Source organism: Rosa rugosa, chromosome 5 (genome assembly GCF_958449725.1).
Source record: "Rosa rugosa chromosome 5, drRosRugo1.1, whole genome shotgun sequence".
In the NCBI taxonomy this organism is placed as follows: domain Eukaryota; kingdom Viridiplantae; phylum Streptophyta; class Magnoliopsida; order Rosales; family Rosaceae; genus Rosa; species Rosa rugosa.
In genome coordinates this window covers 54,123,215-54,150,822 of record NC_084824.1, presented here as the reverse complement: position 1 = coordinate 54,150,822, position 27,608 = coordinate 54,123,215, and the positions used below count along the sequence as shown (strand labels likewise).

General features: G+C 38.4%; 1 protein-coding gene across 6 annotated transcripts; it reads left to right on the top strand.

Annotated features, from left to right (window-relative positions):
- The first annotated feature begins 81 nt into the window (after positions 1-81).
- LOC133712552 (disease resistance protein RUN1-like) lies at positions 82-27,244 on the top strand. Of its 6 annotated transcripts, XM_062138652.1 has the most exons (11): positions 88-719; positions 805-1,924; positions 2,152-2,436; positions 2,565-3,011; positions 3,246-3,719; positions 4,535-4,715; positions 5,595-5,725; positions 5,915-6,007; positions 10,339-10,544; positions 10,624-10,799; positions 10,896-11,029. In XM_062138652.1, exons 1-5 carry the CDS (start codon positions 199-201, stop codon positions 3,474-3,476), a joined length of 2,604 nt encoding a protein of 867 aa, XP_061994636.1. In that variant the 5' UTR covers positions 88-198; the 3' UTR covers positions 3,477-3,719; positions 4,535-4,715; positions 5,595-5,725; positions 5,915-6,007; positions 10,339-10,544; positions 10,624-10,799; positions 10,896-11,029. The 6 variants fall into 6 exon arrangements, with proteins under 6 accessions (XP_061994632.1, XP_061994631.1, XP_061994633.1 ...); XM_062138648.1 differs by having other exon boundaries at positions 82-719; positions 2,565-3,719; positions 5,671-5,725; XM_062138647.1 differs by having other exon boundaries at positions 82-719; positions 2,565-3,719.
- The last annotated feature ends 364 nt before the right edge of the window (positions 27,245-27,608 follow it).

Genomic DNA, 27,608 nt, shown 5'->3' with positions numbered 1-27,608 from the left:
ACAGAGTCTCCCAAGTCAAGTCAAAATGAAAAAGGGAAAGCAGAAGGTGCTTTGCAAGTGCGCCTCGGGAGTGCTAAGTACGGTAAAAGAGAAGTTGCAAGGAAGGTAGGCACTCTAGGAAACCATATACAATGCAAACGCACTCTAGAAAGGCAGATCAATAGGAAGGCAACATTCAACAGATCCAGCAAGCAAAATATGGCTTCTCTGACCAATGAAGCAGCCAGTTCTTCGTCTTCTTCTCTCCCACGTTCTTCTATTGATCACCAAAATCATTACACATACGAGGTCTTCCTGAGCTTTCGAGGCGAGGATACACGCTTTAATTTTACAGATCATTTGTATACTGCTCTGTGTCAGAGGGGAATTGAGACATTCAGAGATGATAAGCTTAGCAGAGGAGAAGACATATCACAAGAGCTCCTCAAAGCAATTGAGCAGTCGAGAGTTTCAATCATAGTCTTCTCTCAAAATTATGCTGCCTCAAGGTGGTGCTTAGATGAACTGGTCAAGATACTTGAATGCAGAAAATCCAAAGGACAGGAGGTTAGAGCGGTGTTCTACAAGGTGGATCCCTCAGATGTACGACACCAAAGAGGTGCTTTGGGTGACGCGTTTGCTACCCTTGATCAATGCAAATACAAGGATAGCATGGAAGAATGGAAGGCAGCTCTCAAGGAAGCAGCAGATTTGTCTGGATGGCCTTTCAAGGATGGCGAGTACGTCTTCAATGCCTCCACTAGCTATTTAATTAAATATATTTTTGAAGTATTTGATTTCGTATATATGCTTTTAAATTCATAGGTACGAGTCTAAATTTATCAACGACATTGTTGGGGAGTTGTCTGCCCGAGTGGTAAACCCTTCATGTGACTTGCAAGTAGCTGCACATCCTATTGGAATAGAGTCTTGTAGACAAGATGTCAACAAACTTTTACACACCGAGGAAAATATTGTTCGCATGGTAGGTATATGGGGGCCTGGTGGAATAGGAAAGACCACAATTGCGAAAGATGTGTTTAATTCTATTTGCCAAAACTTTGAAGCTAGTTGTTTCTTGGCAGATGTTAGATCTAATTCAAATTGTCTAACCCAACTACAAGAGACACTTTTGTCTGATATTTTAGACTCAACTTTGAAGGTAAGTAGTGTTGATCAAGGAGTCAGTTTAATAAAGACAAGGATGCGACATAAAAAAGTTCTCTTAATCCTTGATGACGTATCTCATTCTAGCCAATTACATAACTTAGTTCCGTCTCCAAATTGTTTTGGGCCGGGTAGCAGAATTCTCATAACAACAAGAGATAAACGTTGGCTAATTGCTCATCAAGTCGATGAAGTATACGAGGTCAAGATGTTAGATTATGATCAAGCTTTGGAGTTGTTTAGCTTAAATGCTTTCAAGAGAAATGGACCTCCAGACGATTATCTGGAACTTGCACAACGTGCTGTACACTATGCCCAGGGCCTTCCATTTGGTTTGATAGTTTTAGGGTCTCATCTATTTCATAGAAGCAGAGAGGAGTGGGAAGCTACATTAGATAGTTGTAAAGAAGAACCCCACAGAGAGATAAGAGACGTGCTCAAAATAAGTTATGATGCTCTGGGAGTAGATTTAAAAGGATATTTTCTTGATATCGCTTGTTTCTTTAAGGGTAAGCATGTAGACAATGTGAAGCCAATACTAGAAGCTTGCTACGACCTCAAATCAGTGAATGGTATTGCACAACTCCAAGAAAAAGCTTTGATTAGAATTGACGGAGTGCGTTGGACAAATGGAATAGACAAAGGTCGCATTTGGATGCATGACTTGATAGAAGAAATGGGTAAAGACATAGTGTATCAAGAGTCACCTGGTGAGCCGGGGGAACGTAGCAGAGTATGGAGCAAAGAAGATGTCGACCACGTTCTAACAAATAATACAGTAAGTATATTAATGATGTTTTGTGTTTTTTTTTTTTGGGGAAAGCATTTTATATTGACTATAATTTCTTATTGAAACTTTGAAGAAGGCTGTATTGAAACAGTACTTGTGCTTACAATAGAAATTGGCAAATTGCTATGTGTTTTTTTTTTTTTGGTCTGAATATAAATTGGAACTATAAATGTTACTAAGTTAGTATGATTGATTTTTTTTTTTTTTTAATGTAGGGCACAGATAAAATTATAGGCATCCAGTTCTCGGAATATTCTAAGATGTCTTTGAATGCTAAAAGCTTCTCAGGGATGAAGAATCTTAGATATATTTCTATGAGCAGAATGATGAAAGATGAATGCTTTTCTGGAGACATTGATTATCTTTCCAACCAGTTGAGATGGCTTGATTGGTCTAAATGTCCATTGCAATCTTTTCCATCTGATTTTCATGCAAACAAACTTGTAAATCTCGATATTTCTGAGAGTCGCGGAATCACACGACTATGGGAGGGACGTAAGGTACTTTAATCTAATAATCCATTTTATTAAAGACTTTTTTAATTAAAAATAAATCACCCAATAGATAACTATGCTGTAAATTATTGGCTCCGCTTGGTTGATCTTTTCCTTTTTGTTTTGCCATACAGAATTTTTCACGGCTAACATGCATGAATTTAAGGGGTTGTCATTCCCTAATAGAACTCCCAAACTTTAGTGGAATCCCCAACTTGAAAGAGTTGAATCTATATGAATGTCGCAATTTAGTTGAGGTTCCTGATTCCGTTGGATTCCTACGAAACCTTTTTACCTTGAATGTTGACTGCTGCTCTAACCTTAGTATGTTTCCGAGAAAAATCAACTTTAAATATGTAGAAACTATTGTTATCCGCTCTTGCAAGCTTGAGGAATTTTCAGAAGTTGGGAAAGAGATGGGTTCCTTGAGAAGTTTGGATCTATCACGCACATGCATTAAAGAATTGGATGAGTCGATTGGAAATCTCGTTGGGCTTGAATGGTTGGGTCTTAAGGATTGCAAAAATCTTACAACTCTACCGTGCAGCATTTATGGATTACAAAATTTAAAGATATTTGAGGTTAGTAACTGCTCGAAACTTGTCAGATTTCCAACAAATACCAAAATTTTGAATGTCGATGGTTGCCCATTATCACTTCCAAAGCTAGAGTGGTTCGACATCGGAGGATGCAGTTTACCAGATTGTGATTTCCTCGAGACTCTTGATTGCTGGGAAACATTATTCCTGCTTGATCTGTCATTTAACAATTTTGTTAGTCTTCCTGCTTGCTTCGCCAAATTTGTCAACTTGCAGGTGCTTTTCTTGTGGGGTTGCAAGAGACTCCGAAAACTTCCAGAGCTTCCACCAAATTTGTCAATAAACAGTTTTGTTAGTCTTCCTGCTTGCATCACCAAATTTATCAACTTGCGGGTTCTTTTCTTGGAGGGTTGCAAGAGACTTCGAGGAATTCCGGAGCTTCCCCCAAACGTTTACCATACATCCAATGGTCTTGTTTTTAATTGGTTGAGAGATTCTCGAAATTGACAAATCCTAGAGCTGTGATAGAGGTGGAGTTTTTGTGTTCCGAAACTCGAAAACAACGGAAGAGTTGTCTACGGAACTCCAAAACGACAACGCACCGGGCAAGCATCAATGGTTCACTTTGCTCATGAAATGGTTCACTTTGATCCCTGACCTGCACAGCTCCCATCACTCAACAAAGACCCGTAGCTGTCTTTGTCTCTGCAACCAACGCTAACATCCACTTCAACCAAAACTGATCAATCTGTAAGTTCATATGTCATCTTCTTAGTATCTTTTTCTTTTCCAACTTTTCTAACTTCTGAATGTTGTTGGTATTGCACTATATGCGAGGTTGTTTAACAATAATATTGTGTACTAGGTTCATATTTCAGAACACCGTTTAGTACAATCAATCAACATTGAGCTACTTCACTCTAATAGGGTCCTCTCGAAAACCGATTCTTCCTCTAAAGTTTTAGAAAAAGGTTGGAAGGACAGGATAGAGGATACCCTCATTTTGAATACCGATGCATTGAAGTCTCTGAGTATCTCAACTCTGCGACTCCAGCAGTGTCTTGATTACATTGAGAATAATCTCAGTCGCATCCAATTGCATGAAGAAATTTTCTGATCCATGTCTGCTACGTACCAATTGAATTGCAACCATTGTTTTACCCTGCGTAATGCCGAGTCTGCTTTTAGAGCAGACGGGCAGATCTATCTAGTATGTTACTGCATTAGAATTTGATAATCTTTCACCATGTATATTATGTACAATTAACTCTGGCCTATTTTGAGGTGCAATATGGGCAAGTTTCACATTTTCAGCCTAGCAACTGTTACAGAAACAATGAACGAAGCTTTGTGAATCTTAAGAATGCAGTGATACTAGCAAATGGTATGAGAAAATGCAGATGCATATGATCATGAATATTCATTCGAGCTAACTATGGCTGTTACTAACTGACCTTACCTGTGCACACTGTCTACAAATTTCTGTGATAAAAACATTTCCATAATATAATAGTTAGCAAAACCTAAAGGCCTTTCATCAATTGATTTGTATTTATTGTGGACAGGTGGAATCAATGAAGGCCTGGTCTTCGGATCTGGTCGGCACTTGAGAGTGGCTACATGATCGATGATGGGGAATAATGGTATCAAAACTGTTTGTACTTGTCCTCATTGTTGATCCTCAATTGATTCCATTGTTGTAGGAGAATATCGGTGGTATCAGCTAGCTAGGAAATGCAAATTAAGGTAGTCCATACAAATTTGTTGATATGATCCCATTATTAATATTTGGTCTCTGGTTCATTCTCTTTGCTTTCACTTAGTTGCTAGTTGATCGATATCATGCATTTTGGTTGCTTTTCCATTTCCAGTGGGGATGTAAACTTTCCACTCTTAAAGGTTACATATTCTGGCCAAGTCGGGTGTATGGTGATCTAGCTGAATTTGAAATGACTGCAAATAAGCTAGAAGTCGGGTGTACTTTTATGCTCTAGTATATGTTTACAATTTTATCGAAATATATTATGTTTGAAGAGCATGCTGTTGCATTATCCACATGGTCAATGGATTAGGCCCATGGAAAAATATGAAATTTATTACTTTAAGCAAAATCTTCCTAGCACATGCCACTACGATATTCAATTTTAATCTGCAGATTACAACTTGGAAATTCATAAATAAGTATGGCCAAAGATTTATCAAATTCATATACATCAATTTTTTTATATCGGAAGTTCTAGCCTGGCTTTGGCTAAATATCTTGCTTCAAGATGATGCGGCAGGCATGTGCTGGCCTTCTTGAGGAAGAAGGAATTGATTTTCATTGTTCCTAAGGGTAGCGTTGATGTTATGGGTAGTTATTCCTTCTTGGAGTTTGCCTCTGTTGTAGATTCATGCAAGCAAACATTAATTACTTGCTTCAATTAAGCAGCATATATGCAGTATCTAACATCAATCTGGATTAACATTCACTAGGTATAGTGGCACTTTAAGAAAGAGGAGCAACTACTTCTACTTAATACTAATATATATTATGAAAGAACTGATCTTAATATCCATTAATTGATGGCAATTTTGATTTCTAATGCGTCGTTGAAAAAGTCTGATTCTTGTATTGCATTGTAGTGATCATATGTGGTGGTTGGTGAGAGTTTTCTAATTCATTAGAAACTGGCATGAGTCTCATTAGAGGTTGCTGCAGGATCAGGCTCTCTCCAATCCAAAAAGCATTCCTATTCGACAAAACTGATCAATAAGTAAGTGTACGTATATATGTAATCCTATTAGAATAATTAGTAAGTAGGCAATCCAGTTAAGGTAGTGAAACAAATGATCCAGTATTAATTTTTGGTTTCTAGTTCATTTCTTTGGTTTCACTTTGCTACTTACTACTATGTTTCTGGGTAATTAATGTTATACATATTGATTGTTGCTTTCATATGCAGTGGGAACTATAAACTTTCACTTGGAATGGTCGCAGATTTGGGCATGCTGATCTAACTGAATATGAGCCGACTGCAAATAAGTTAGAAGTAAAGGTATGTGCTATTCCCTTGGTTATATACTTGTGCCCATGTACTTTTCCTAGTATTTCTATGCTCAAGTGTCTTTATCTCATTGTTTGCAATTTGTTGAAACATATCACGTTTAAGAGACACGATGTTGCAACAATACTTTATGAAAACAATACAAATAGTAAGCGAGATTTCCTCTCGACCTAGCAGCCCTCCCCTAAACCCTAACTTTCTAGTCGGCGTCTCCCGCCGTCCCTGTTCTCTTCCTCACTGCGCCATGGCTACCATTGACGCTGTAACTGCCAGCTTTGCTGCCTCCCTAGCGCTAGCTGAAGGGGGTAAAGCCCCAGACTTGGGAAAGATTGGTGGAGGGCCAGTTAGGCTGTTTGCGCAATCTTTTCTTCTAGGAAAACCACTCACTCGTAAACCGGTGGATTCCAATGCCTTCAGAGCTCAGTTTTTCAGGACCTGGATGGTGGAGAAGGACTTTCGCATCCTTGAAAAGGCGGACAACAGGTTCCTCTTCTCCTTTGATCTGGCCAGAGATCGGAACAAGGTGCTTAAGGGTGGTGTTTGGTGTTATGATCGGGCTCCGGTTTGTCTGGAGGAGTACGATGGTGTCACCCCTATCGCTGCTGTCCCCTTGAAGCATGTCAGGATGTGGGTTAGGGTTTCGGGTATCCCTCCTCTCTACGAGGAACCCGAAAACCTCATTCTCATTGGAAACCTTCTGGGCGGTTACCTGGACTATGACAAGAGAGAATTTGGCAAAGGTGTTGTGCGCATCCTCTTCTCCCATGATATTTCAAAGCCGGTTCTCCTCGAGGGTCGAGTTTTCCTAGCCCCCGGTGTAGAACCTATTCTACAGTTCCAGTTTGAACATCTTAAAGGTAGATGTCCCCAATGTGGTATGATCACGCATTCTGGGGCGAAGTGTGAGGAGCCCGTGACTCTTTCTGATCCTAGGGTTATGAACTTTGGTGGCGGATCTTCTTCCTCGGGCGGTGCCTTTGCGTTCTCTGCCAAGAACCCCCGAGAGTTACCTATGCCTTCTTCCTCTCTGCTGAAAAAGAAGAAGCCAACTATTCTACGGTTAGAGCGATCCACTACTGCATCTGCAGGTCTTGATGGCACCGTATCAAACTCGCCAGTTCTAGAAGGTATGAACCAGGGGGTTGTATTGCAGGACATGGCTACTGAGGTAACCTCGGTGGAACTGTCTGATTCAGGAACTAAGGCCTTCTCCAACCCATGGAAACTAAGGGCTAAAGGGCTATAATTTAGCCCAAATCATCTCCAACCCATGAGACTAAGGGCCAAAAGGCCAAAATAGAGGGTCAAAGGTGAGGTTGTAGTGCTAAATATAGCACTTTGAGTAGCCCTTTGCCCTTTTAAAAAAAGGGGAAATGATCATTTACCCAATTTCAGCTTAACAATTGCCCACTTGCACAACGAAGAGTTTAAAAACCCCATTTATCCAAAACACTCTAAGGGATTATTTCCCTATTACCCAATTAATTCTTTTTTTATTCTTTTTATTTATTTTTGGGACTTTTTTGCCCTCTCCTTCTTTCTCACTAAGAGAGAGAAGTCGTTGGATACCTTGCCGGACTCCGGTGACTAGTGGCAGGCCGCGGACTCCGGTGACCGGAATCCGGCCACCTGTGACCAGAATCCGGCGATCGATAATCGGAATCAGACGATCGGTGTCCGAAATCCGGCGATCTGTCCCTAATAATACCCAGTAACAATATTATTGCCCCCCAGTAATCATATTATTACCCCCCAATAATCATATTATGTCTCCCAAAAATCATATTATTTCCTCCAATAATCATATTATTGTCGTCCAGTGAATTGTATGAACTCTCAAAACCTAAATGAATGCACTACAGGCACAATTGATCAATTTATAATCATATTATTGTCTCCCAATAATCATATTATTGCCACCCAATAATCTTATTATTATCTGTTTACTGTCCCCTAATAATCTTATTATTATCTTCCAATAATCGTTTTATTGCCCACTAATGACATTATTACCCCTCAATAATATTATTATTGCCCACCACGTCTTCACCAATTTCGCCAGGCCCAACCAATATGATAACAATCATCATCCATCAATTCATGGAGGCTCGTTTTTTCAACCCCCAACCAATATGATAACAATCAGCAAAACTTCCTTCCATTCACCGGGCTGAAATTCAAGCCCAAATCCAAACCCTAATCGAACCCTCAACAATCTCCCCAACGAAATCCTTATCCAAATTCTCACCTTGATTCCGACCCTTAAAGGCCATCCACAATCTCGTGTCCCGCCAATGGCGATCTCGCTGGTCCCGTCTCCTCCTACTCGACCTCTCCTACCACCTCTTCCTGGTCAACGAATCCGAACCTCTTCCCTTCACAAGCCACCGATTCGCCGAGTTCGTCGACCGCACTCTCATCCTCCGCACCAATTCTCCGATCAAAACCTTCTGCATCTCCGGAGCGAGGAAGATCGAGCCCCCCGTGATGGTATGATTTCCCTACCTGTGTGTTGAGAAATGGCTGTGCTGAGATCTGAGGCTCACGCGCATCGATCTCACGTTTCCGCCGAGCATGGCCATGGTGGGTATGAGCCGGCGGTGATTGCCGAGAAGCTGCCCCTGTTGCCAGATCGATGACAGTGGTCTGGGTGAGAGCGAGATAATGACAGTTTTTTAATTAAGGCGGATGAGAGAGCGAGAGAGAGAGAGCGAGATAAAGAGAGAGAGAGTAATTTATTAATTAAAATGAGGATAAAATTGTCAATAAATGTTAAATTGGGTAAATGAGAGTAAAAAACTCTTGGTGGAGTAAGTGGGCAATATTCATGCTGAAATTGGGTAAGTGGTCACGGCCCCTTAAAAAAATGGATCAGATTGGTGGTGGCCCACGGGCTGCAGTTGATGCTAACGGGAGCATGACGTCAGCAACGGCTAGTTGCTAACGTCAGCTAGCCGTTGGGTTTTTTTTTTTTTTTTGTAGCCGTTGGTTAGAATTTTTTTTTTTAGCCGTTGGTTTGAATTTTTTTTTAAAATTTGTTGTGTAACTTTTAAATGCTTATGTCATGAATAAAATAAATATTAAAAATATGATTCCAGTTTTATTTCATTTCAAAATTAGCTAAAGATGTTTTTAATTATCTTTAAAAAAAAATACAACCGAAAAAATATGTTTTATCATATAAATTATTTCAATTACTATAAGTCAATTGACTTTAAGAAATAAGCCCACACACACACACACACACACACATATATATATATATATATATATATATAACCAATTCAAAATGTTAAAATATATTTTAGGGCTATAATTTAGCCTTGACGGGTTGGAGACGGTTGATGTCAGATCAATGAATAGTACAGAATTTAGGGCTAAAAGTTAGCCCTAGAGCCATTATTAGCCCTTTGGGTTGGAGATGGCCTAAGGATCTTCCACCAGCCACCACTATGCAAGGTGGTCAGCAGCAAGTTTTGACCTATAAGAAAAGAGGTCGGCAAGGGGTGGCGGAACCTTCTCCTAAGAAATTCAAAACTATCTTGGGAGGCAAGATTCCCACTCTGCATGCGGAAGCTCTTGGATTGACTGAAGCTGAAGATGATGTCGCGCTGGTGACAATGAAGAAGAAGGTGGGCAGGCCCCTTGGAAGCAAAAACAAGGGTCCTAGGCCTCACAAGAAAGCGGGTTTGACCCCCTTGCGACTTACCTATCCTGCTGTTACTGCTACCCAGGAGATTGGCCCTAAAGCTAAGGGCAAAGGGAAACTCTAAGTTTCCTGCTTCTGTGTCTAGTTTTTGTTTTTTCAGAGTCTAGTGCTATGTAAGTTAGTTTCTCTAATTGTACATCAATTGCGGTCTCTAGCTAGGCGATTAGGGTTGCTATAACAAGAAGCTTAAATAGTTTTGGGTTTTGAGCATTTAGCTAGGCACTTTAATAAGTGAGCGCATTTGTCTACAGTGAGGGTCACTTGTCATTTGCTTGGCAGCTTGTGCCATCTAGAACTGTTGGTATGAGACAGCTTTTGATGTATGTGCCTTCTGGCCATGGATAAGTTAATGAAGTTATCTATTTCTCAAAAAAAAAAAAAAAAAAAAAAAGACACGATGTTGCATTGTCCACATGGTCCTTATGTTAAGCAAATAGAATGTGAAACTATCACTTTAAGTAAAATCTTCCTGGCATATTTACATGCCAGAGGCAGTTTAAGTTGTCATCTATGGATTACAACCTCTAAATTTATAAACAAATTTGGGCAATGATTTGATTGGATCATATATATCATTTTTTGGTATCAGCTAAAAGTTCTCGTCTGGCGTTAGGTGATGTGACAGGCATGTGCTGACCTTCTTGAGGAAGTAAAAGTTGGTTTTCTTTGTTTCCAAGGATGGAATTGATGCTATGACTCTGTGAGTACTGCTTCTTTGAGTTTGCATACGTTGTAAATTCATGCAAGCAAGTTGGTGCTGTAAATATCCAATGAACCCCACCTAAATTTATACACGGATGGATATTACCTATTTCAAAGGTATGTTTCTGGTCAAGTAGTTTAAATTAAACATGATTAGCTATGAACCTTTTAGTATAATGTTCCTTTGCCTGTGTAGTTGGAAGGTTACCACTTACCAGCAAACATACGGTGATATACCTTGAGAGTGGTGAGACTCTTATGATGGCCAGAGCAAGCAATGAGTGTGATTCCTCTCCTATACACCAATTTGTATTCTGTTCATTTTTCCTCCAACAACCTTTGTACCAAAATAAGATATGATTCATATGAATGGTGAGTACTTCTGGCACATTAGAAAAGAGGATGATAGCAATTTTTATTTCTCATCTGTTCTTGAAAAAGTCTGACATCATGTCTTTTTCATTGTAGTCGTCTAATGGGGTGGTTGATCAAGAGTTTGCAGCAGATATAGCTATATTTTGGAACTTGTTTTAGGAGATAACATTGTTGTTAGTCCTGATATTTTAGGAATGAAATCCCTTCCGTAGTTAATGACTCCTAAGAATCTCTCTAGACTCTAAGCATCAGGAATTCTGTCTGGAAATTTCCAGATTTTCTCAAGGATGTGGGGTTGGAGTTTTATTACTCCATTCTTGATGTTTATCCCGAGGAAATCAACTTCATCTAAAATAAAGAAGATTTTCTTCTCTCCTAGGATGATTCCATGCTGAACTATCAGCTTTACAACCTCATAGAGGTGTTTCATATGTTCTTCTCTATTTTTGGAGAAGACCAGGATGTCATCAATGTAGACGACGCAGAATTCAGCAATATGTTTGAAGATGTCATCCATCTTTCTCTGGAAGATTGAAGGGGCTTGTTTTAGGCCAAAGGGCATTATTAACCATTCATAATGACCTTGTGGTGTTCCAAATGCGGTGAGAGGAACACTATCTGGATGCATCTTGACTTGCCAAAAACCCGACTTTGCATCGAATTTTGAGAAGACTTTAGCTCCTTTGAGCTGATTGATCAGTACTCGTACTTGAGCAATTTGATAACCGTCTTTAACGGTTTTCTTATTGACATCTCTGTAGTCAATTACCATTCTAGCTTTTCCTCTGATATTTTCTGCATGATTTCTCACGTAGAATGCTGGAGTATGATAAGGGCTAGTGGATGGTTGAATCAATCTCTTGTTCAGGAGATCTTCAATGTCTTTTCTGAATTCTTTTTTATCTTCCTATTTATACTGAGGAATGGCTTTGACATGACAGATAGCATTCATATCATGTAATCTTAATTCACAGACCACTGGGTCTTTTTCCCAAAATTTCTTAGGGTCAACATCTATATTTTGTTCGAGCATTTTCTTGATTTTATCAAGAGTAGGAGTTTTCTGAGATTCAAGCTTATTCTGGAAGTGCTTGAGGTTATCCTCATGGATGAAACTAGCTTCTTCATCTTCGCTAGTTGTTTCTTCCTTTTCTTCTTCAGTGGAATCTTCGATAAGCAACTCTCTTTGTTGCTTGATTTGAAGCACGGGTTCAAATTTGGGCTTGTAGGGCTTATGATCACCACTATTCTGTTGCGATCTCTGATACTGAGTAGTAAAGTTTGGACCTACTATACTTTTTGCTTGAGTAAGTTTGTCTGCCCAGAACACCCTGTCCCTTTTTCTAAAGCCTATCGCTTCTTCATCTTGAATAAATTTTTGTTGGAGAATGAAATCATTTCCCAACAAGAAATCTGATCCTTGGCCTTCTGATTGCCAAATAGTGTGGATGATAAATGTTCCTCCACCGATAGTGATATGAACATCTTTAGCTACTTTATTCATTGTAAGATGGCTTCCATCAAACTAGACACTAGTAGCTATTCTTTTATTATCTTCTTTCCAGAGGTCTTCTGGAATTGCAAATCTTTTTGCAACTGTAAATCCTGGTCCATTATCTACAAATGCATGTAGATGATATTTTCTATGATCGGGGAATTTTAATTCAATCTCTATGTAGTTGCTGTATCTACTAGTAGAGACAATTTTCAATTGTTGAAGCTCTTTTTCTTGAGCTTGTTCCTGTGGTATGAATGGTTTGCATTCTTCTGGAACATTTTCTGGTGGTTCGACCAGTTCTATACTTTCATCGATCTTTTCTTCATGTGTTTACATATTGAATTGTTGTTCAGTTTAATTTGTAAAATCTCTGTAATGCAATATGTGACTCTAAAGGATGAGTCAGTATTGACATTTGTGAGCTTGATTTTTTTGTTGCTTAGTTTAAATGAAAATTTTCTAAGTGCTTTTTGATAATTGTTGAGTTATTGCGTTTCGGATTTTGAAATTCTTTATTCGAAATTCAGGGCGTAACACTAATACCTATAACCCACTCGAACCGACCGAGTGACATGTAACGCCCCAAGCTGCACCACATCAGCTTAAGCTCGTTATAGTGTCGCGAGTCTCTAAAACATAAACCAAATGCTCGGCTTACATCCTAGAGAGCCGCTAGGCATTTTATTTGAAAACTTTTTGTATAAACACAGCGGAAGCTACAAATATTTTTGAGGTGAAAATTCTTGAGTTGCTAAAAATCATTTCATTCGTTCAGAACTTGAATGAATGTTCACACGAAGGATACGGACTTTAAGGAATGAGAACTAAAATTGACACAAGCTAACTATCAACAAGTTTCGGAACACGAAGTTCGAGAAAAAGAATGTAGAACAAAGTCCAAACAATAGTTTACCGGACTTATTCCGCACACCCAGCTCCGTCCGCTTTTGTCCTGTCACCAGTGCACAGTACCTGCATCCACACTGTTGTAAGGGTGAGCTTTTGTCCTCGCTGCTCAACAGGAACTCTACCTCGACTAGATTTAAAACCAAATAATAAATATTTGGGGCCCCAGTATAAAAACATACTCAAAACCAGGTCATTTAAAGAGCGACAAACTTAAAATATTTTCCCACTCGAAAATCCATGCATGTTACTAAAATAAATACGCGCGCACCAAATATTACCTGATGGCCGGTCCCATAGACCCACTACACGACCTTACCTCAAATGATTTATCAACCAGGTAAGCGTAGCGAGAGCGTACACTACCTAGCTACACACACGGAGTCAGGTCGTCATTGCGATCGCTCACTGTCTGACCAGTGTAGCTAACCCTCCGGAGGTTTAGGGGATCGAACCCAGGGAAGTCAGTGCCCCCTTCGCTCTCAAGCCATCACATTTCTCACACAGTTTGGTTAGTATGCATTGCATTTTAACTTAACCAAACCATACCAACTAACATGCATCATTTAATAACAATATACATGCATCATTTAATAACAATATATAAGAAAATCACTAACCGAGGAGAGTCCTGAATCCCTACCTGGATTCCGAAGTCGTTTACTTTGCGCTGTCCGAAATTCACGAACTCTCTGTTCCTCGAGTAACTGGAGTCCTAGATTCTGACATAACGATTGTTAATAATTTGTTAAATCATTCATTAAAGTCTCGACGATTATATAATCATCCAACCCACTTTTCCTGGTTTGACCAGGATTGACCAAAGTTTGACCGAAGTTGACCAATCACGACTAATCTCATAAAGTCTCAATTACTAGACTTCTTATACCAGTACTTCCACTTCCAACTCTTATAACAATTCAAATTTCCTTAATAATCTCGTCATATGATGATTCCGTCGAATTACTATGGACACCCATTACTTGACTTAAACAACCTTCCACTTCACAATCATTTTTAGCACATCCAATTCATTATCAGCATACACAAAACAGATGAGAACCTATCTCTGTTTCCACAATCTCACACAAAATTAACTTGCTCATCAACAAAACAAAATTCACATTCAACTCATGTAAGAGCAATATCCCATTCAACTCTAAGTCAAACTCTAGGACAGAATTAAATCAAAGAACAATTCCACCCAGAACCTCAAATTTACCTTTGACGCTTGTCAAAACCCAATTGAGTCTACAACATCTTCGACATCAAATTAACTCAATCTGGGCTAACAGAGATCTTGAACAAGCATAACTTGCAGCCACTATGCTCTGTGATCGTCGAGCAGAGTGCAGAGCACATCCCAATCCTCTCCTTGAGTCCGAGATCATCAATTCTTGATTCTAGGACGAGAACCAACATCAAAAACAAGCCCAGACATTCCAGAATCGCCGCCGTGCAAGGCAACTCCGACGAAGCCGACGGTACCCAAAATCGAAAAGCATTAAAAATCGATCAATTCCAACAAGTAAGTATACCCAGATGTATAGCTCGACGAGAGGATTATGTTTCATACCTCAGGTAACCCAAACGATGGCCGGAGTCACAAGAAAAGTCAAAAATTTCCGCAGAACGCCGGTGGTCTGCAGCAGTGATATGGCCGGAAGCGAAAGTTCCGGTCAGGTCTTCCATACGGGTCGCCGGTTCTCTCTCTCGGGTCTAGGGGCTCGATGCTTCTGGAACGATCTTGATCGTTGAACTGTGCGGAGGAATATTTATACCCAAAACTCAGTTTAATCCGAGGGCTGAGATTAAGCGGTGAGGATTTGAATGGCCCAGATCGCTCCAAATTAATTTCTTTTCTTTAAGCAATTTCCTTAATCCCAAAACTTTCGAAATGCTTAAAAATTAGCTCGGGTATCCGGAAAACTTCCCGAAAACTCTCATGAACTCGTCGTGTCGTGTTCTTTATTATCAAACCCTTAAATCAAGAATTCAGAAAAAAAAATTCTAGAAAATATATTTGAGTATTTAAATAACCAACGAGGTCGAAAATTTAACTCCTTAAAGGATCTCACTAATACCTTCGAATTTTTCCGGGGCCCACATGACAGCCCTAACCAAACTGAATAAAAGAATTAAAACTAAGTGATTGACATGATATTTTTCAATAAATGTTAATGACCAAAATAATTCTAAAAAAAAAAAAGACTAAAATGTTGACTGAATCAAAATACAGTGACAAAACGCATGTTGATTTGGGGAGAAGGTTAGTGGTTGTGAACAAATCAGAGACGCACACTTAATGCCAGTAATCCCAGTATAAGGTCAGTATTTAATGCCGCCTCTAATGCACATTCTTTTAATTTTTTCTGCTGCATCATGGTTCAATGCAAAACAATGGACTCCCCCAGGGCCCTCCTTCCGAAAAATTAATGTCGATGTTGCATGTGATAATAAGGCAAGGAGGGTTGGGCTGGGCGCTATTGTAAGAGATGAATTTGGGACAATGAAAGGTGCATTTTTGCATCCAATACGTGGGGTATGTCTGCACATTCAAGCGAATCATTTGCTGTTCTTTTGGCTTGCAGTTTTGTTTAATAGAAGGCTTTAAGAAGATTCAAGTAGAGTCCGATGCCTTGAATGTTATTAAGGCAATTGATAGCCTTGAAGGAGATCTTAGTATGGAAGGGTTCCTTCCATTGATGAAGTGAGGTTTCTTAAGCATGCTTTGGAAACAATCAGTTGGAAGAAGATTCCTAGAAGTTGTAACAAGGCTGCACACTGCCTTGTTAGAGAAGCAACTATTATCGATGGGATCCAGTGATGGAAAGAAGCCGGGTCGTCTTGGCTTAACAGTATTGGAATTGATGATATATCTAGTTGATTCTAGGTGTGTGGTACTATTTTTTACTTGCTTAGATCAGACAAAGTTTTAAATGAGGCCACATTAAGTCCTTTGAATGTAATATCCATGCCACCAGTATATTAATGAAATTTCTTTCTTCTGGTAAAAAAAAAAAAATGTATAGTGACAAAATTGAAGAACAATGGAGTGGAGGCAAATGGGGAGTAGCATAATAGTCACTTCTAACTCAAAGTTAGATCAACAAGATTAAGGGAGAGTTTCTAATGAAAACCACTAAAATGAGGACTTCATGAGGGCTTTAAAATCAACGGTTTGGAATACCCACATTTAGATTGTATTACTGCAAATCAACCGTTAGATATTTATGTATGCATGAGTGGATCAATTCTGAAAATTTTCTTCAAAGTTGTTATTCGTTAAAGTACCGAACTAGATCAAATCAATGGATGAACCAAATTTGTTAAATCTAAACCGTTCATTTTCATAAATGATAAATCACGATTGTAAATGCCTAAATTAACGATTTCAATTTGAATGAAAAATTGCATAAATGATCTACACATGAATATTCAAACATGTAATGATTGACTTGCGGAAAAGTGATTGAAAAATGGCTCTCACAAGAAAGTTCTCACGAAGTCTTGATTTTAGTGGTTCTTATTATAAACTCTTCCACAAATTTAATATACGTTCCATAACCAGAAGTGAAAAAAAAAAAAAAAACCTTCAGTTTCTTTGATGCACCATGAGGAACCAAAGATAGCCAAATGACTATCCCACACTTTGCCATGAACAAATCTAGAATCCCGCATCAGCCCAAGGAATTTAGAACTCACGCATCTTCTTCTCCCTTTTACTTATCTTCCTAAACAGCCAACCCTTTTGCCAAACCACGCCTGCAATGAGAACAAAAGCCAAGGCCAAGCAGAGCTGACGGGAGAGATGTACGGACTCCTCGTCCTCAACCGTTGGCCGTGAATGAGAATGATAACTGTTTTGGTTTCTTGAAATTTCTTCATGTTCTTCAAACCGTTTATGGAAGTAGACAATTATTGAATCGTGCTTATCATTAGAGGATGAGTAAGAAAGCGAAGCCTTGCCATGCTTAACAGTCGTCTCCACCGTCATCGCCACCACCCGCTGTCGGTGACGTGCCTCAAGCTGCTCTCGTTGGAAATCGTCAAGTGGCTCCGGTTAACAATGCTCAAGCAGCTCCCCCTCCCGGTCCAGCCGAAGCTGCCACAGACGAGGATGAGCCTCCTGACGACGACGTCTCGGCTTTTCTGTAAATGTTTGAGATTTATTTCAATTTCTGTATGGTTAGACTTGGTTAAGATTTGAGAATTGTGTTGAAAATCATATCTGAGTGCATTTAGAGTTGCATTGCTCTGATCCTGTGAGATGATTTACATTTACCGTTTAAATTCTTGCAATCATTCAATGAGACGTAATTATTGAGAAAAATGATGGCTATGTATAGGATGAGTTTGAGTCCAGGTGCACAGTGACACGCTCAAAATGAGTGTTTAAAATTAACCATGTAGACAATTGTTAATATAAAGCAAGTAGGGATCATTTAGGCCGGAGATTGAGGGTACAGCTGTTAAATTAACGTCACAAGTATTAGTGTCATTCACAAAATTTATGAGAATTATGAAATATAAAACAATACTTACAAAATTACAAGGTAAAAGTGGTTTTTGAAAAAGTTTGTATCTAAATCTAATTAAACTAATCTAAGTGATCGATCAAACCATGAATCAAGATAGGATAAGATGAATGAGATAGTAGAGATGAAGTTAGCAACCATTAACACGAGAATAAGATATCAAAACATAAATCACGAATCAAAATATAATGAAAAGAGAAATCAATCAAGAACAGAGATGAACGCATACAAAGTTTTTATTACTTTGAATTAAACATGCTTGCTATTAACTAGATGAACCCACCATAGTTCGTCCTATTAAACATGCTTGCTAGTGATTGAACGCTACACACATAACAAAACATAGATAACGTAAGAAGCTTTGAAAAAGTTTGATTGATTTAAGAAAAACACACAAGTTGAAACGCCATACAAGCATGCAATAATCTCATTGTTGAATTACCTAAGTTCATAAGTTTCTATTTAGTAATTAAGACCTAAAACGCTAGCATCTTAATATAGAAACAATTATATGCAAATCCTATATGTTTCAAACCAAATAAGATAAACACATAAAAAGGTGGGGTTGAAGCACAAAATCAACAAACAATCATCATCACATGGTGAAGTCGCAAATTACATCATGAAAATCCTAAAATGTTTATCATGCTTCATGGTTTCAAGAACTAAACATCAATGCATAAACTTTATTCTCACAAGGTTTCGAAATAACCAAAGAAAACAAAAACCTAGAACGCTAGGGTTTTTTTGCGTTACAAGCATATATAAGAAACCAAAAAAAAAAATAGAGAATGTCATAGTTACACTTTTGAAGAACTTTAAGGACGCAAGATGATCTTCAAGAGGATGAAGGCTACGGCAAAGATTTGTTGGAGATGATGGAGCTTGCTTCACGGCTTCAATGCTTGCACAATGGAGAGGGGCCGAAACTTTGAGAGTAAAGGTGGAGAAATTGCGAATTTGATTATGAGTTTTGATGATGAAGAAAATGTCAATCTCTTCCCCTATTTATATTGCACAGCATGCCTTAGATGTTTAGGTTTTTCTCTACTTATTTTGTATCATTCAACCAATAGAAAACCACCAAAAGAAGTAGAAATCTAATGTGAATCTAAAAACTAGGAGCTTCGCCGAATTTGCAATGTATATAGACATAATTTCGGCCAACTTGCAATATTTATGCAATCAGGAAACGTATTTGATAATTATTCTCTTTAATTTTTTTTTTTTGATTGCATACGAAGTAGATTCTCCTCAAAACTTTCCCTTTTTGATGTCAAAGGCTTCTAGAATAGTTCAAGAACGGCAACAATCTTTCAATGTTGAATTAGGATTCTTCATATGACGTTTCAATGTCCTACATGAATCAGGACTCTCAATTGTAACGTCATCTTTAGTCTTCTAGAACATTTCTGAACATTCTTGAGTCATCTTGAAGCCATGTGATCTCCTAGCCTTCCCAGGTATCCTAGTGTCAACAAGTTTTCTAGTCAATAATCACTCTTCACTTGAACACAATGCACAACTCGAACTTCAGTTTAGATTTACCTAAAAAAATAACAGCAGATGTCATCCACAGACCTTTAGATGCAAGGATGCTTCCGAAATTGGTCATGAAAATGAAAAGATAGAAGTCAAGATTTCCAACAAATACTAAAGTATGGATAATTAATTGCAGAGAAAATTCTAAATCTCTAATGCATCAAAGGATGAGACAGAAAATCCATAACTAAAGCTCAGAATACGGGACAGACAACATAGAGTTAGAGAGAGAGAGACCTCAGGAATGTTGACTACTAGGAAACCCGTTGGAAATCATCAAGCGGCTCCGGTTAACAATGCACAAGCAGCTCCCCCTCCCTTTCCATCTAAAGCTGCCGTAGACGAGGACGAGCCTCTTGACGGCATCGTCTTGGCTTTTCTGTAAGTGTCCGCGATTGATTTCAATTTTTGTATGGTTAGACTAGGTTAGGATTTGGGAATTGTGTTTAAATTCATATCTGAGTGCATTTAGAGTTGCATTGCTATAATCCTGTGAGAAGATTTACATTTACCGTTTAAATTGTTGCAATCATTCAATGAGATGTAATTATTGAGAAAAATGATGGTTGTGTATAGGATAAGTTTGAGTCCAGGTGCACAGTGACACACTCAAAATGAGTGTTTAAAATTAACCATGTAGACAATTGTTAATATAAAGCAAGTAGGGATCGTTTAGGCAGGGGATTGAGGGTACTCCTGTCAAATTAACATCACAAGCATAGTATCATTCACAAAATTTACGAGAATTATAAAATATAAAACAATACTTACAAAATTACAAGGTAAAAAGGGTTTTTGAAAAAGTTTGTATCTAAATCTAATTAAACTAATCTAAGTGATCGATCAGACCATGAATCAAGATAGGATAAGATGAATGAGATAGTAGAGATAAAGTTAGTAACCATTAACACGAGAATAAGATATCAAAACATAAATCACGAATCAAAATATAATGAAAAGAGAAATCAATCAAGAACAGAGATGAACGCATACAAAATTTTTATGACTTTCCTTAGTTAATTAACTAGATGAACGCACCATAGTTTACTCTATTAAATATGCTTGCTAGTCATTGAACGCTACACACATAACAAAACATAGATAAAGCAAGAAGCTTTGAAAAAGTTTGATTGATTTAAGAAGAACACACAAGTTGGAACGCCATACAAGCATGCAAATCTCATTGTTGATTTACCTAAGTTCATAAGTTTCTACTTAGTAATTAAGACCTAAAACGCCAGCATCTTAATCTAGAAACAATTATATGCAAATCCTATATGTTTCGAACCAAATAAGATAAACACATAAAAAGGTGGGGTTGAAGCACAAAATCAACAAACAACCATCATCACATGGTGAAGTCGCAAATTACATTATGAAAATCCTAAAATGTTTATCATGCTTCATGGTTTCAAGAACAAAACATCAATACATAAACTTTATTCTCACAAGGTTTTGAAATAACCAAAGAAAACAAAAACCTAGAACGCTAGAGTTTGATGCGTTACAAGCATATATAAGAAACCAAAAACAAAATAGAGAAGGTCATAGTTACAATTTTGAAGAACTTAAAGGACGCAAGATGATCTTCAAGAGGATGGAGGCTACAACAAGGATGTGTTAGAGATGATGAAGCACTTCACAGCTTCAATGCTTGCACAATGGAGAGGGGCCGAAACTTTGAGAGTAAAGATGGAGGAATCGCAAATTTGAAAATGAGTTTTGATGATGAAGAAAACGTCAATCTCTCCCCATATTGCACAGCATGCCTTAGATGTTTAGGTTTTTCTCTACTTATTTTGGATCATTCAACCAATAGAAAACCACCAAAAGAAGTAGAAATCTAATATGAATTAGGATTCTAGAATAGTTCAAGGACGGCAATAACAATCTTTAAATGTTGAATTAGGTTTCTTCAATGTCCTACATGAATCAGGACTCTCAATTGTAACGCCATCTTTAGTCTTCTAGAACATTCGTGAACATTCTTGAGTCATCTTGAAGCCATGCGATCTCCTAGCCTTCCCAGGTATCCTAGTGTTCTCATCAGGACTCCTTGTGCCAACAAGCTTTCTTCTCCAATAAGCACTCTTCATTTGAAACATTTCTGAAACCTTCTCGAGCTTTCCTTGTTCAACAGGAACTCCAAGTCGCATAAGGTTTCCTTTTCCTGGTAGGGTTAGGTTTCCTTATTCAACTGGGATTCTACTTCTGCCATTTTCGTCATTTCCCCAAGGTTGACTCCTAGTTGACTTAGGATTCCTACTTCAATTGGGATTCCTTTTCCCAGTAGGATTGAGACAACTTCATTTCTCTATTTCTGATCATTTTTGTGCTTCATATCCTCCTGGTCTTCATTTCTATCATTTCCAGCTCTTATTAGCTCATTTCCTGCGTTGTAAGCTCATTTGCACCTATTAATACTAAACTAAATTAGAAATGATGATGATAAGAGAATAACTTAGCAAAATGTAGAGAGTTTAACACTTAAAACATCAGATATAATGTTCTTATCACGCAGTTGAGTCATGGAATGAGAGAAGTTATCCTGGGCTTAACACTATATGATGGAAAGTGGGAAGAGTTAAATGGCAGGAAATCACATATAGAAGTACACATTGCCATAATTTTTGCTAAATATTCTTTTTTGTTTTTCTTGTTCTAATTTTCAAGATCCCTTGCTTTGATTTCCAATGGATTGCTTTGATTTCCAGTGGATTGGTATGGGAAATCAAGAGCTGCTTGACTTCTTCAGCTCGTATGCTGCTATGACGGCTAGACACTCTTATGAACCAAAAAGCTACCATGGTATCAGTGTCTTGGTACTTGATATGGAGATGTTGGTCCAACATTCCCGAGGTCTCTCTCTCTCTCTCTCTCTCTCTCTCTAACTATTGTTGTCCATCCCGTATTCTGAGCTTTAGTTATAGATTTTCTGTCTCATCCTTTGATGCAATAGAGATTTAGAATTTTCTATGCAATTAATATCTATACTATTATCGTGCATGAGTGATAGCTAAATTTATAAGCTATTGATTTTCCTTATTCACACTTAAGATTGTCAATTGTAGCAAGGGTAAACAAGGGTCTTTCCCGCAGAGGACTATGGGTATAACTACTCAAAACAATGTCACAAAAGTGACCCCTGTTCCTAGCGAACAGCAGTCGAAAACCTAATTAAAAACCTAACCTAAAATACTCATAAAATTACAAAACTTTACAGAGATATACTAGACACACAGGGCGTCTAGTATACAAAATTTGGGATTATTCGGAATTGATTTACTATATTAAACAAATACTAAAATATAGAGTACAGAAGCTAAAAATAACAAAAACTGGTTTTAAGATGGTTTGAAAACAATATGATAAAGATAGTTAGGGAAGATGCATCCACCCCGGACAATCACACACAAGATGATTTGTTCAATCCTAATTCAATTAATCTAGATGAAGATGCTCAGGTTGGCTCGGTACGCTTGAACACAACCTATTACCCTTTCTTACTTCGTACGCTAGGCAGGAAGTGCTCTACACCTAGACTATTCCCAAGCAATGCAACCTAAAGGTACTCTTATTAGATTAAACATGCAGAGATCATTAAGGTCTAAAAGAGTTTGAGACATCACTAGGCATCGCAATAAACTTAGCGCCTTGCTAAACCTAGGACTTAGTTTACTTGATAGTGAAAACTAACAATTGCTTCTCTAGAAGGTTTGAGGAGTCCAACTATTGACACAGGCATCAAACAATCAAAGCGGTAGAATCCTAACATGCATACTAAGCGTGCACTCAAAGCATACAAGCAAGCATTCATCAATGGAAAAGTAAACAAAAGTCTCATCTTGAATTAAAAGAAAATAAAATCAAAAGTCAAATCATCTTGTAGTTCATGTCTAGGGGCTTTAAGCAGCCCCCTAACTAATAAAAACTAGTTAAACATAGAAGAAATAAAACTAACTAAAGAAGGGGGAGGAAGAGAGAGAGAGAGAGAGAGAGCTGCTGCAGATTGATCTCCTTTTATATGCTTAGAGGTTGCCTTCATCTTTCTTGTTGTGTAGGAAATCCAAGACCTAAAAGAATTAGGGTTCACGTGCTTAAGTGGAGTTTTCCTATTGGCTCTTGAACTTGATGACTTATTCCAACCATTCACATCATGCCATTTGTCCATATTAAGCTGAAATATGAAGCGCAAACTCGTCCTCGGGCTTCTCGGTGTGATTTGGGCCTCGAAACATAAATTCCCGTCCAACCTCAGATTCACGCGCAGCCTGACCTTCTTGTACTAAATCGGCCATAACTTCTTCTAGAAAAATGATATTGATGAGACATAAAAAGATTCGGAAACTAGACATCTGAGGCTTTCCATCAATATAAAGAACATCCTCTGGATCATTGTGAGCTGGTCTCAGTGATCTGTCAAAGTTGACTGATCTGCACATGCAGATTTGCTGATTTCGCCTTTCAATTTCTCTTTTACTTCTTTTCTCCTTCTTTGCTCCAAGATACCTATAAGACAAATAAACAATGTAAATAACTAGAAAATACACTAAACTAACAAAGAAAGTATAGAGATTAACGTTATTAATATCACATAATTATGCTCCTATCAATGAGTCATGGCATAACACTAGGAATGTGATATATTGTAGTTATACCATAGTTAGTACTTACCTATTCTATGTATGGTAGAGAATAGAGATGTAAGTCAATTGTATTCCTGTAATCTTCGTTATATACCTCCACTGTGAGATAAATAGTGTATCAAATAATTCATTCTCTCAATATCTTATTGTTCTTTTTGACTTGGTATCAGAGCAAAGATCCGAAAGGACTTTGTCTCGTCATCTTTTGTCATTTTTCATTATCCATCCAAGACTGATCTTTGTCTCTTTCGAGACAGATCTTTGTCTCTTCATAGATCAATTTAGACCAGACCCACTGCGTCAAATCCCAATTCCTCCGCATGTAATCGTTCATCAGCCAAGACCGACGGCCTTCTCAACCCAGAGTCCTTCGTCTTATTTCAGATTGCCTGTGTGCTTCAGTCCAGACTCAAGTTGGCGTCTTCTGGCCAAACCGCTCTAGTTCCAGCGTCGCTGCCATCATTCCTCGGTCCTCCTTGCAATTGTTCGGCCTTTCCCGGCCAGACCACCAGTCCGGCAAGATCAGTTCTCGGCCCGCGTCAACTCCTCCTTCGTCCCAAACTAGTTTTGGTCGCCGGCAGCATCACCACCGTCGGTCCTTCTTCCATCTCTTGTCCATATCAATTTGGTGCATCAACCATTTGGGCACAAGTTGACCCAAGATCCACATCGGTATTTAATTACCCAACATAATACCCAGACCTGGTATTTCTCTTATTTAATTACTTTATCCTTAATTCCACTGAGTGTTATCAATGGTTGATGAAAGAGAAAGTCAGGGTTCCAAGACCAATGAAGTTCTGAAGTTTGAAGTCTCTGTCAAGAGCTCAGAAGGTGGTCCTTTCGGGGGTACCAAACTCAATGGTACCAATTTCCGAACATGGAAGAGGGTTATGTCTGTTTATCTCTGTGGGATCGATGCACAAGATGGGGAGTGTGACCGGAACAATCAAGGCTCCTAGTGAAGATGACGTGGAGGCTTATGCTAAGTTGGAAGATGATGATGGATTTGTAATGTCAATTTTATTCAGAGCCATGACTGATGATGTGCTACAGATGGTGGAGGAGTGTGAAACTGTTGAGGCAATATAGAAGACGTTGGGAGATCTCTATACAAATGAGTCTGATTTTGTACAGGTTCATGAATTGATGTGCAAAGCTGCAGGAATGCAACATAATAGGCAACCAGTGTCAGTATTTTTTTTACCAAACTGAAGAATGTATGGGCTGAAATTGATCAGAATAATCCTTGCAAGATCAAGAATTAGGAAGATATTGCATGGTACCAAACAGAGAAAGAACTTGAGCGAGTTCATGCATTCTTGAGAGGACTTGATGCGAAACATAACAATGCCAAAGGAGAATTGCTCAGAATGCCAGACCATCCTAGCTTAACCACAACTTTTACATACATTCGTAAGGATGAGTCTTAGCTGGAAAGTCTTAAACAAGCACAAGTTGAAGTATCTAGCCTAGCCATTCAAGCAAAGTCACCAGCACCGTTCCTCTAGCAGCAGAGTTCAGTTCCACTTCATCAGCAAGGACCACCACCAGGCTTTGCCAATCGCCCTCGTCTTCAATGTTCTTATTTCAATGATATTGGACATGTTCGAGAGACTTGTTTGAAACTGAACCTGCACCTTAAACCTAAAAAGCAAGGTTATCGTCCTAAGGCAAAAGCAGCTGCTGTTCAATTGGTCCAAGAACCAGATTTCTATGGAGTGTCTGGACACGATCATCATACAGCAAGTGGCGCTACTCTTACAGCCTCTATAGCTGATCGTGGTAAGATTGGTATGGCTTTAAAGGTTTCTAGCTTTGTTGGTTCTGATACTTGGATTATTGATTCTGGTGCATATGATCATATAACTTATGATAAATCTTATTTTACTGAATTGTCTTCCCCACCAGTGTCTTATGTTACAAATGTCAATGGTGAGGCTTTTCCTGTGTTAGGGACAGGGTCAGTCCGTATTACCCCAACCTTACAACTCCATAATGTATTATATGTGCCTGACTTATCTCATCACTTGATATCTGTCCCACAGTTGAATACTGAATCTCAATGCTCTGTAACTTTTTATCTCATGTATGTGATTTTTCAGGATCTTCTCACTAGGAAGATAATTGGACGGTGGTATCTGAGCGGCAGATTGTTCCATCTGGATTAGACATACGTTGGGGAGAAACCTGGAGCACAATCCAGCACTGCTTTGACTTCGAATTCTGACAAGCTAAGTGAGATTTGTTTGTGGCATCGCCGGTTAGGGCATCCATCTTTTGGTCTTATGAAACAATCCATGCCTACTTTATTTATTGGTGTAAATGAGTCTGTTTTGCATTGTGAAACATGTGTCTTGGCCAAGAGTCATCGTGCTACTTATTCTCCTAGTCTTTTCAATAAAAGTGTTATTCCTCTTGAGTTAATTCAATCGGATGTTTGGGGACCTTCTAGAGAGCCTACTGTATTGGGTATAAGGTATTTTGTGTTGTTTATTGATGATTGTACGAGATTGTCATGGGTTGCTCTTCTTAGAACCAAAGATGAAGTTTTTCCAGCTTTTCAAACTTTTTGTACTCTTGTTCAAACACAATACAATAGAACCATTAGAGTCTTACGTTCTGACAATGGGGGAGAATATATTAATCATGTTTTCCAAGATTTTTTTCCAAACACATGGGATTGTTCACCAAACTACATGCCAAACTCTGAGTATCTCAACTCTGCGACTCCAGCATTGTCTTGATTACGTACATTGAGAATTATCTCAGTTGCATGAAGAAAATTTCTGATCCATATATGTCTGCTACTAATTGAATTGCAACCATTGTTTTACCCTGCGTAATGCCTAGTCTGCTTTTAGAGCAGACGCCAGATCTATCTTGTTTGTTACTGCATTAGAATTTGATAATTTTTTACCATGTACATCATGTACAATTAACTCTGGCTATTTTCAGATGCATTAAGGGCAAGTTTCCCATTTTCAGCCTAGCAACTGTTACAGAAACAATGAACGAATTTTTGTGAATACTAAGAATGCAGTGATACTAGCAAATGGTATGAGAAAATGCAAATGCATATGATCATGAATATTCTTTCAAGCTAAATATGGCTGTTACTAACTAACCTTACCTGTGTACTGTCTACAAACTTCTCTGATAAAAACATTTCCATGTATGACATAATAGTTAGCAAAACCTAAAGGCCTTCCATCAGTTGCTTTGTATTTATTGCGGACAGATGGAATCAATGAAGGCATGGTGCTTTGGATCTGGTAGGTGCTTGATATTGGCTACCTGATGATGGGGAATTAATAATGGTATCAAAACTGTTTGTAATTGTCCTCATTGTTGATCCTCAATTGATTCCATTGTTGTAGGAGAACATCGGTGGTATCAGCTAGCTAGGAAATACAAATTAAGGTAGTCCATACAAATTGGTTGATATGATCCATTATTAATATTTGGTTTCTGGTTCATTTTCTTTGCTTTGACTTTCTTACTATGTTGCTAGTTGATTGATATCATGCATTTTGGTTGCTTTCCCATTTTCTCTGGGGACTACAGACTTCCCACTCCGAAAGCTAGGTTACATATACTGACAAAGTGGGGCACATGCTGATCTAGCCGAATTCGAAATGACTACAAATAAGCTAGAAGCAAACGTGCATGCTAT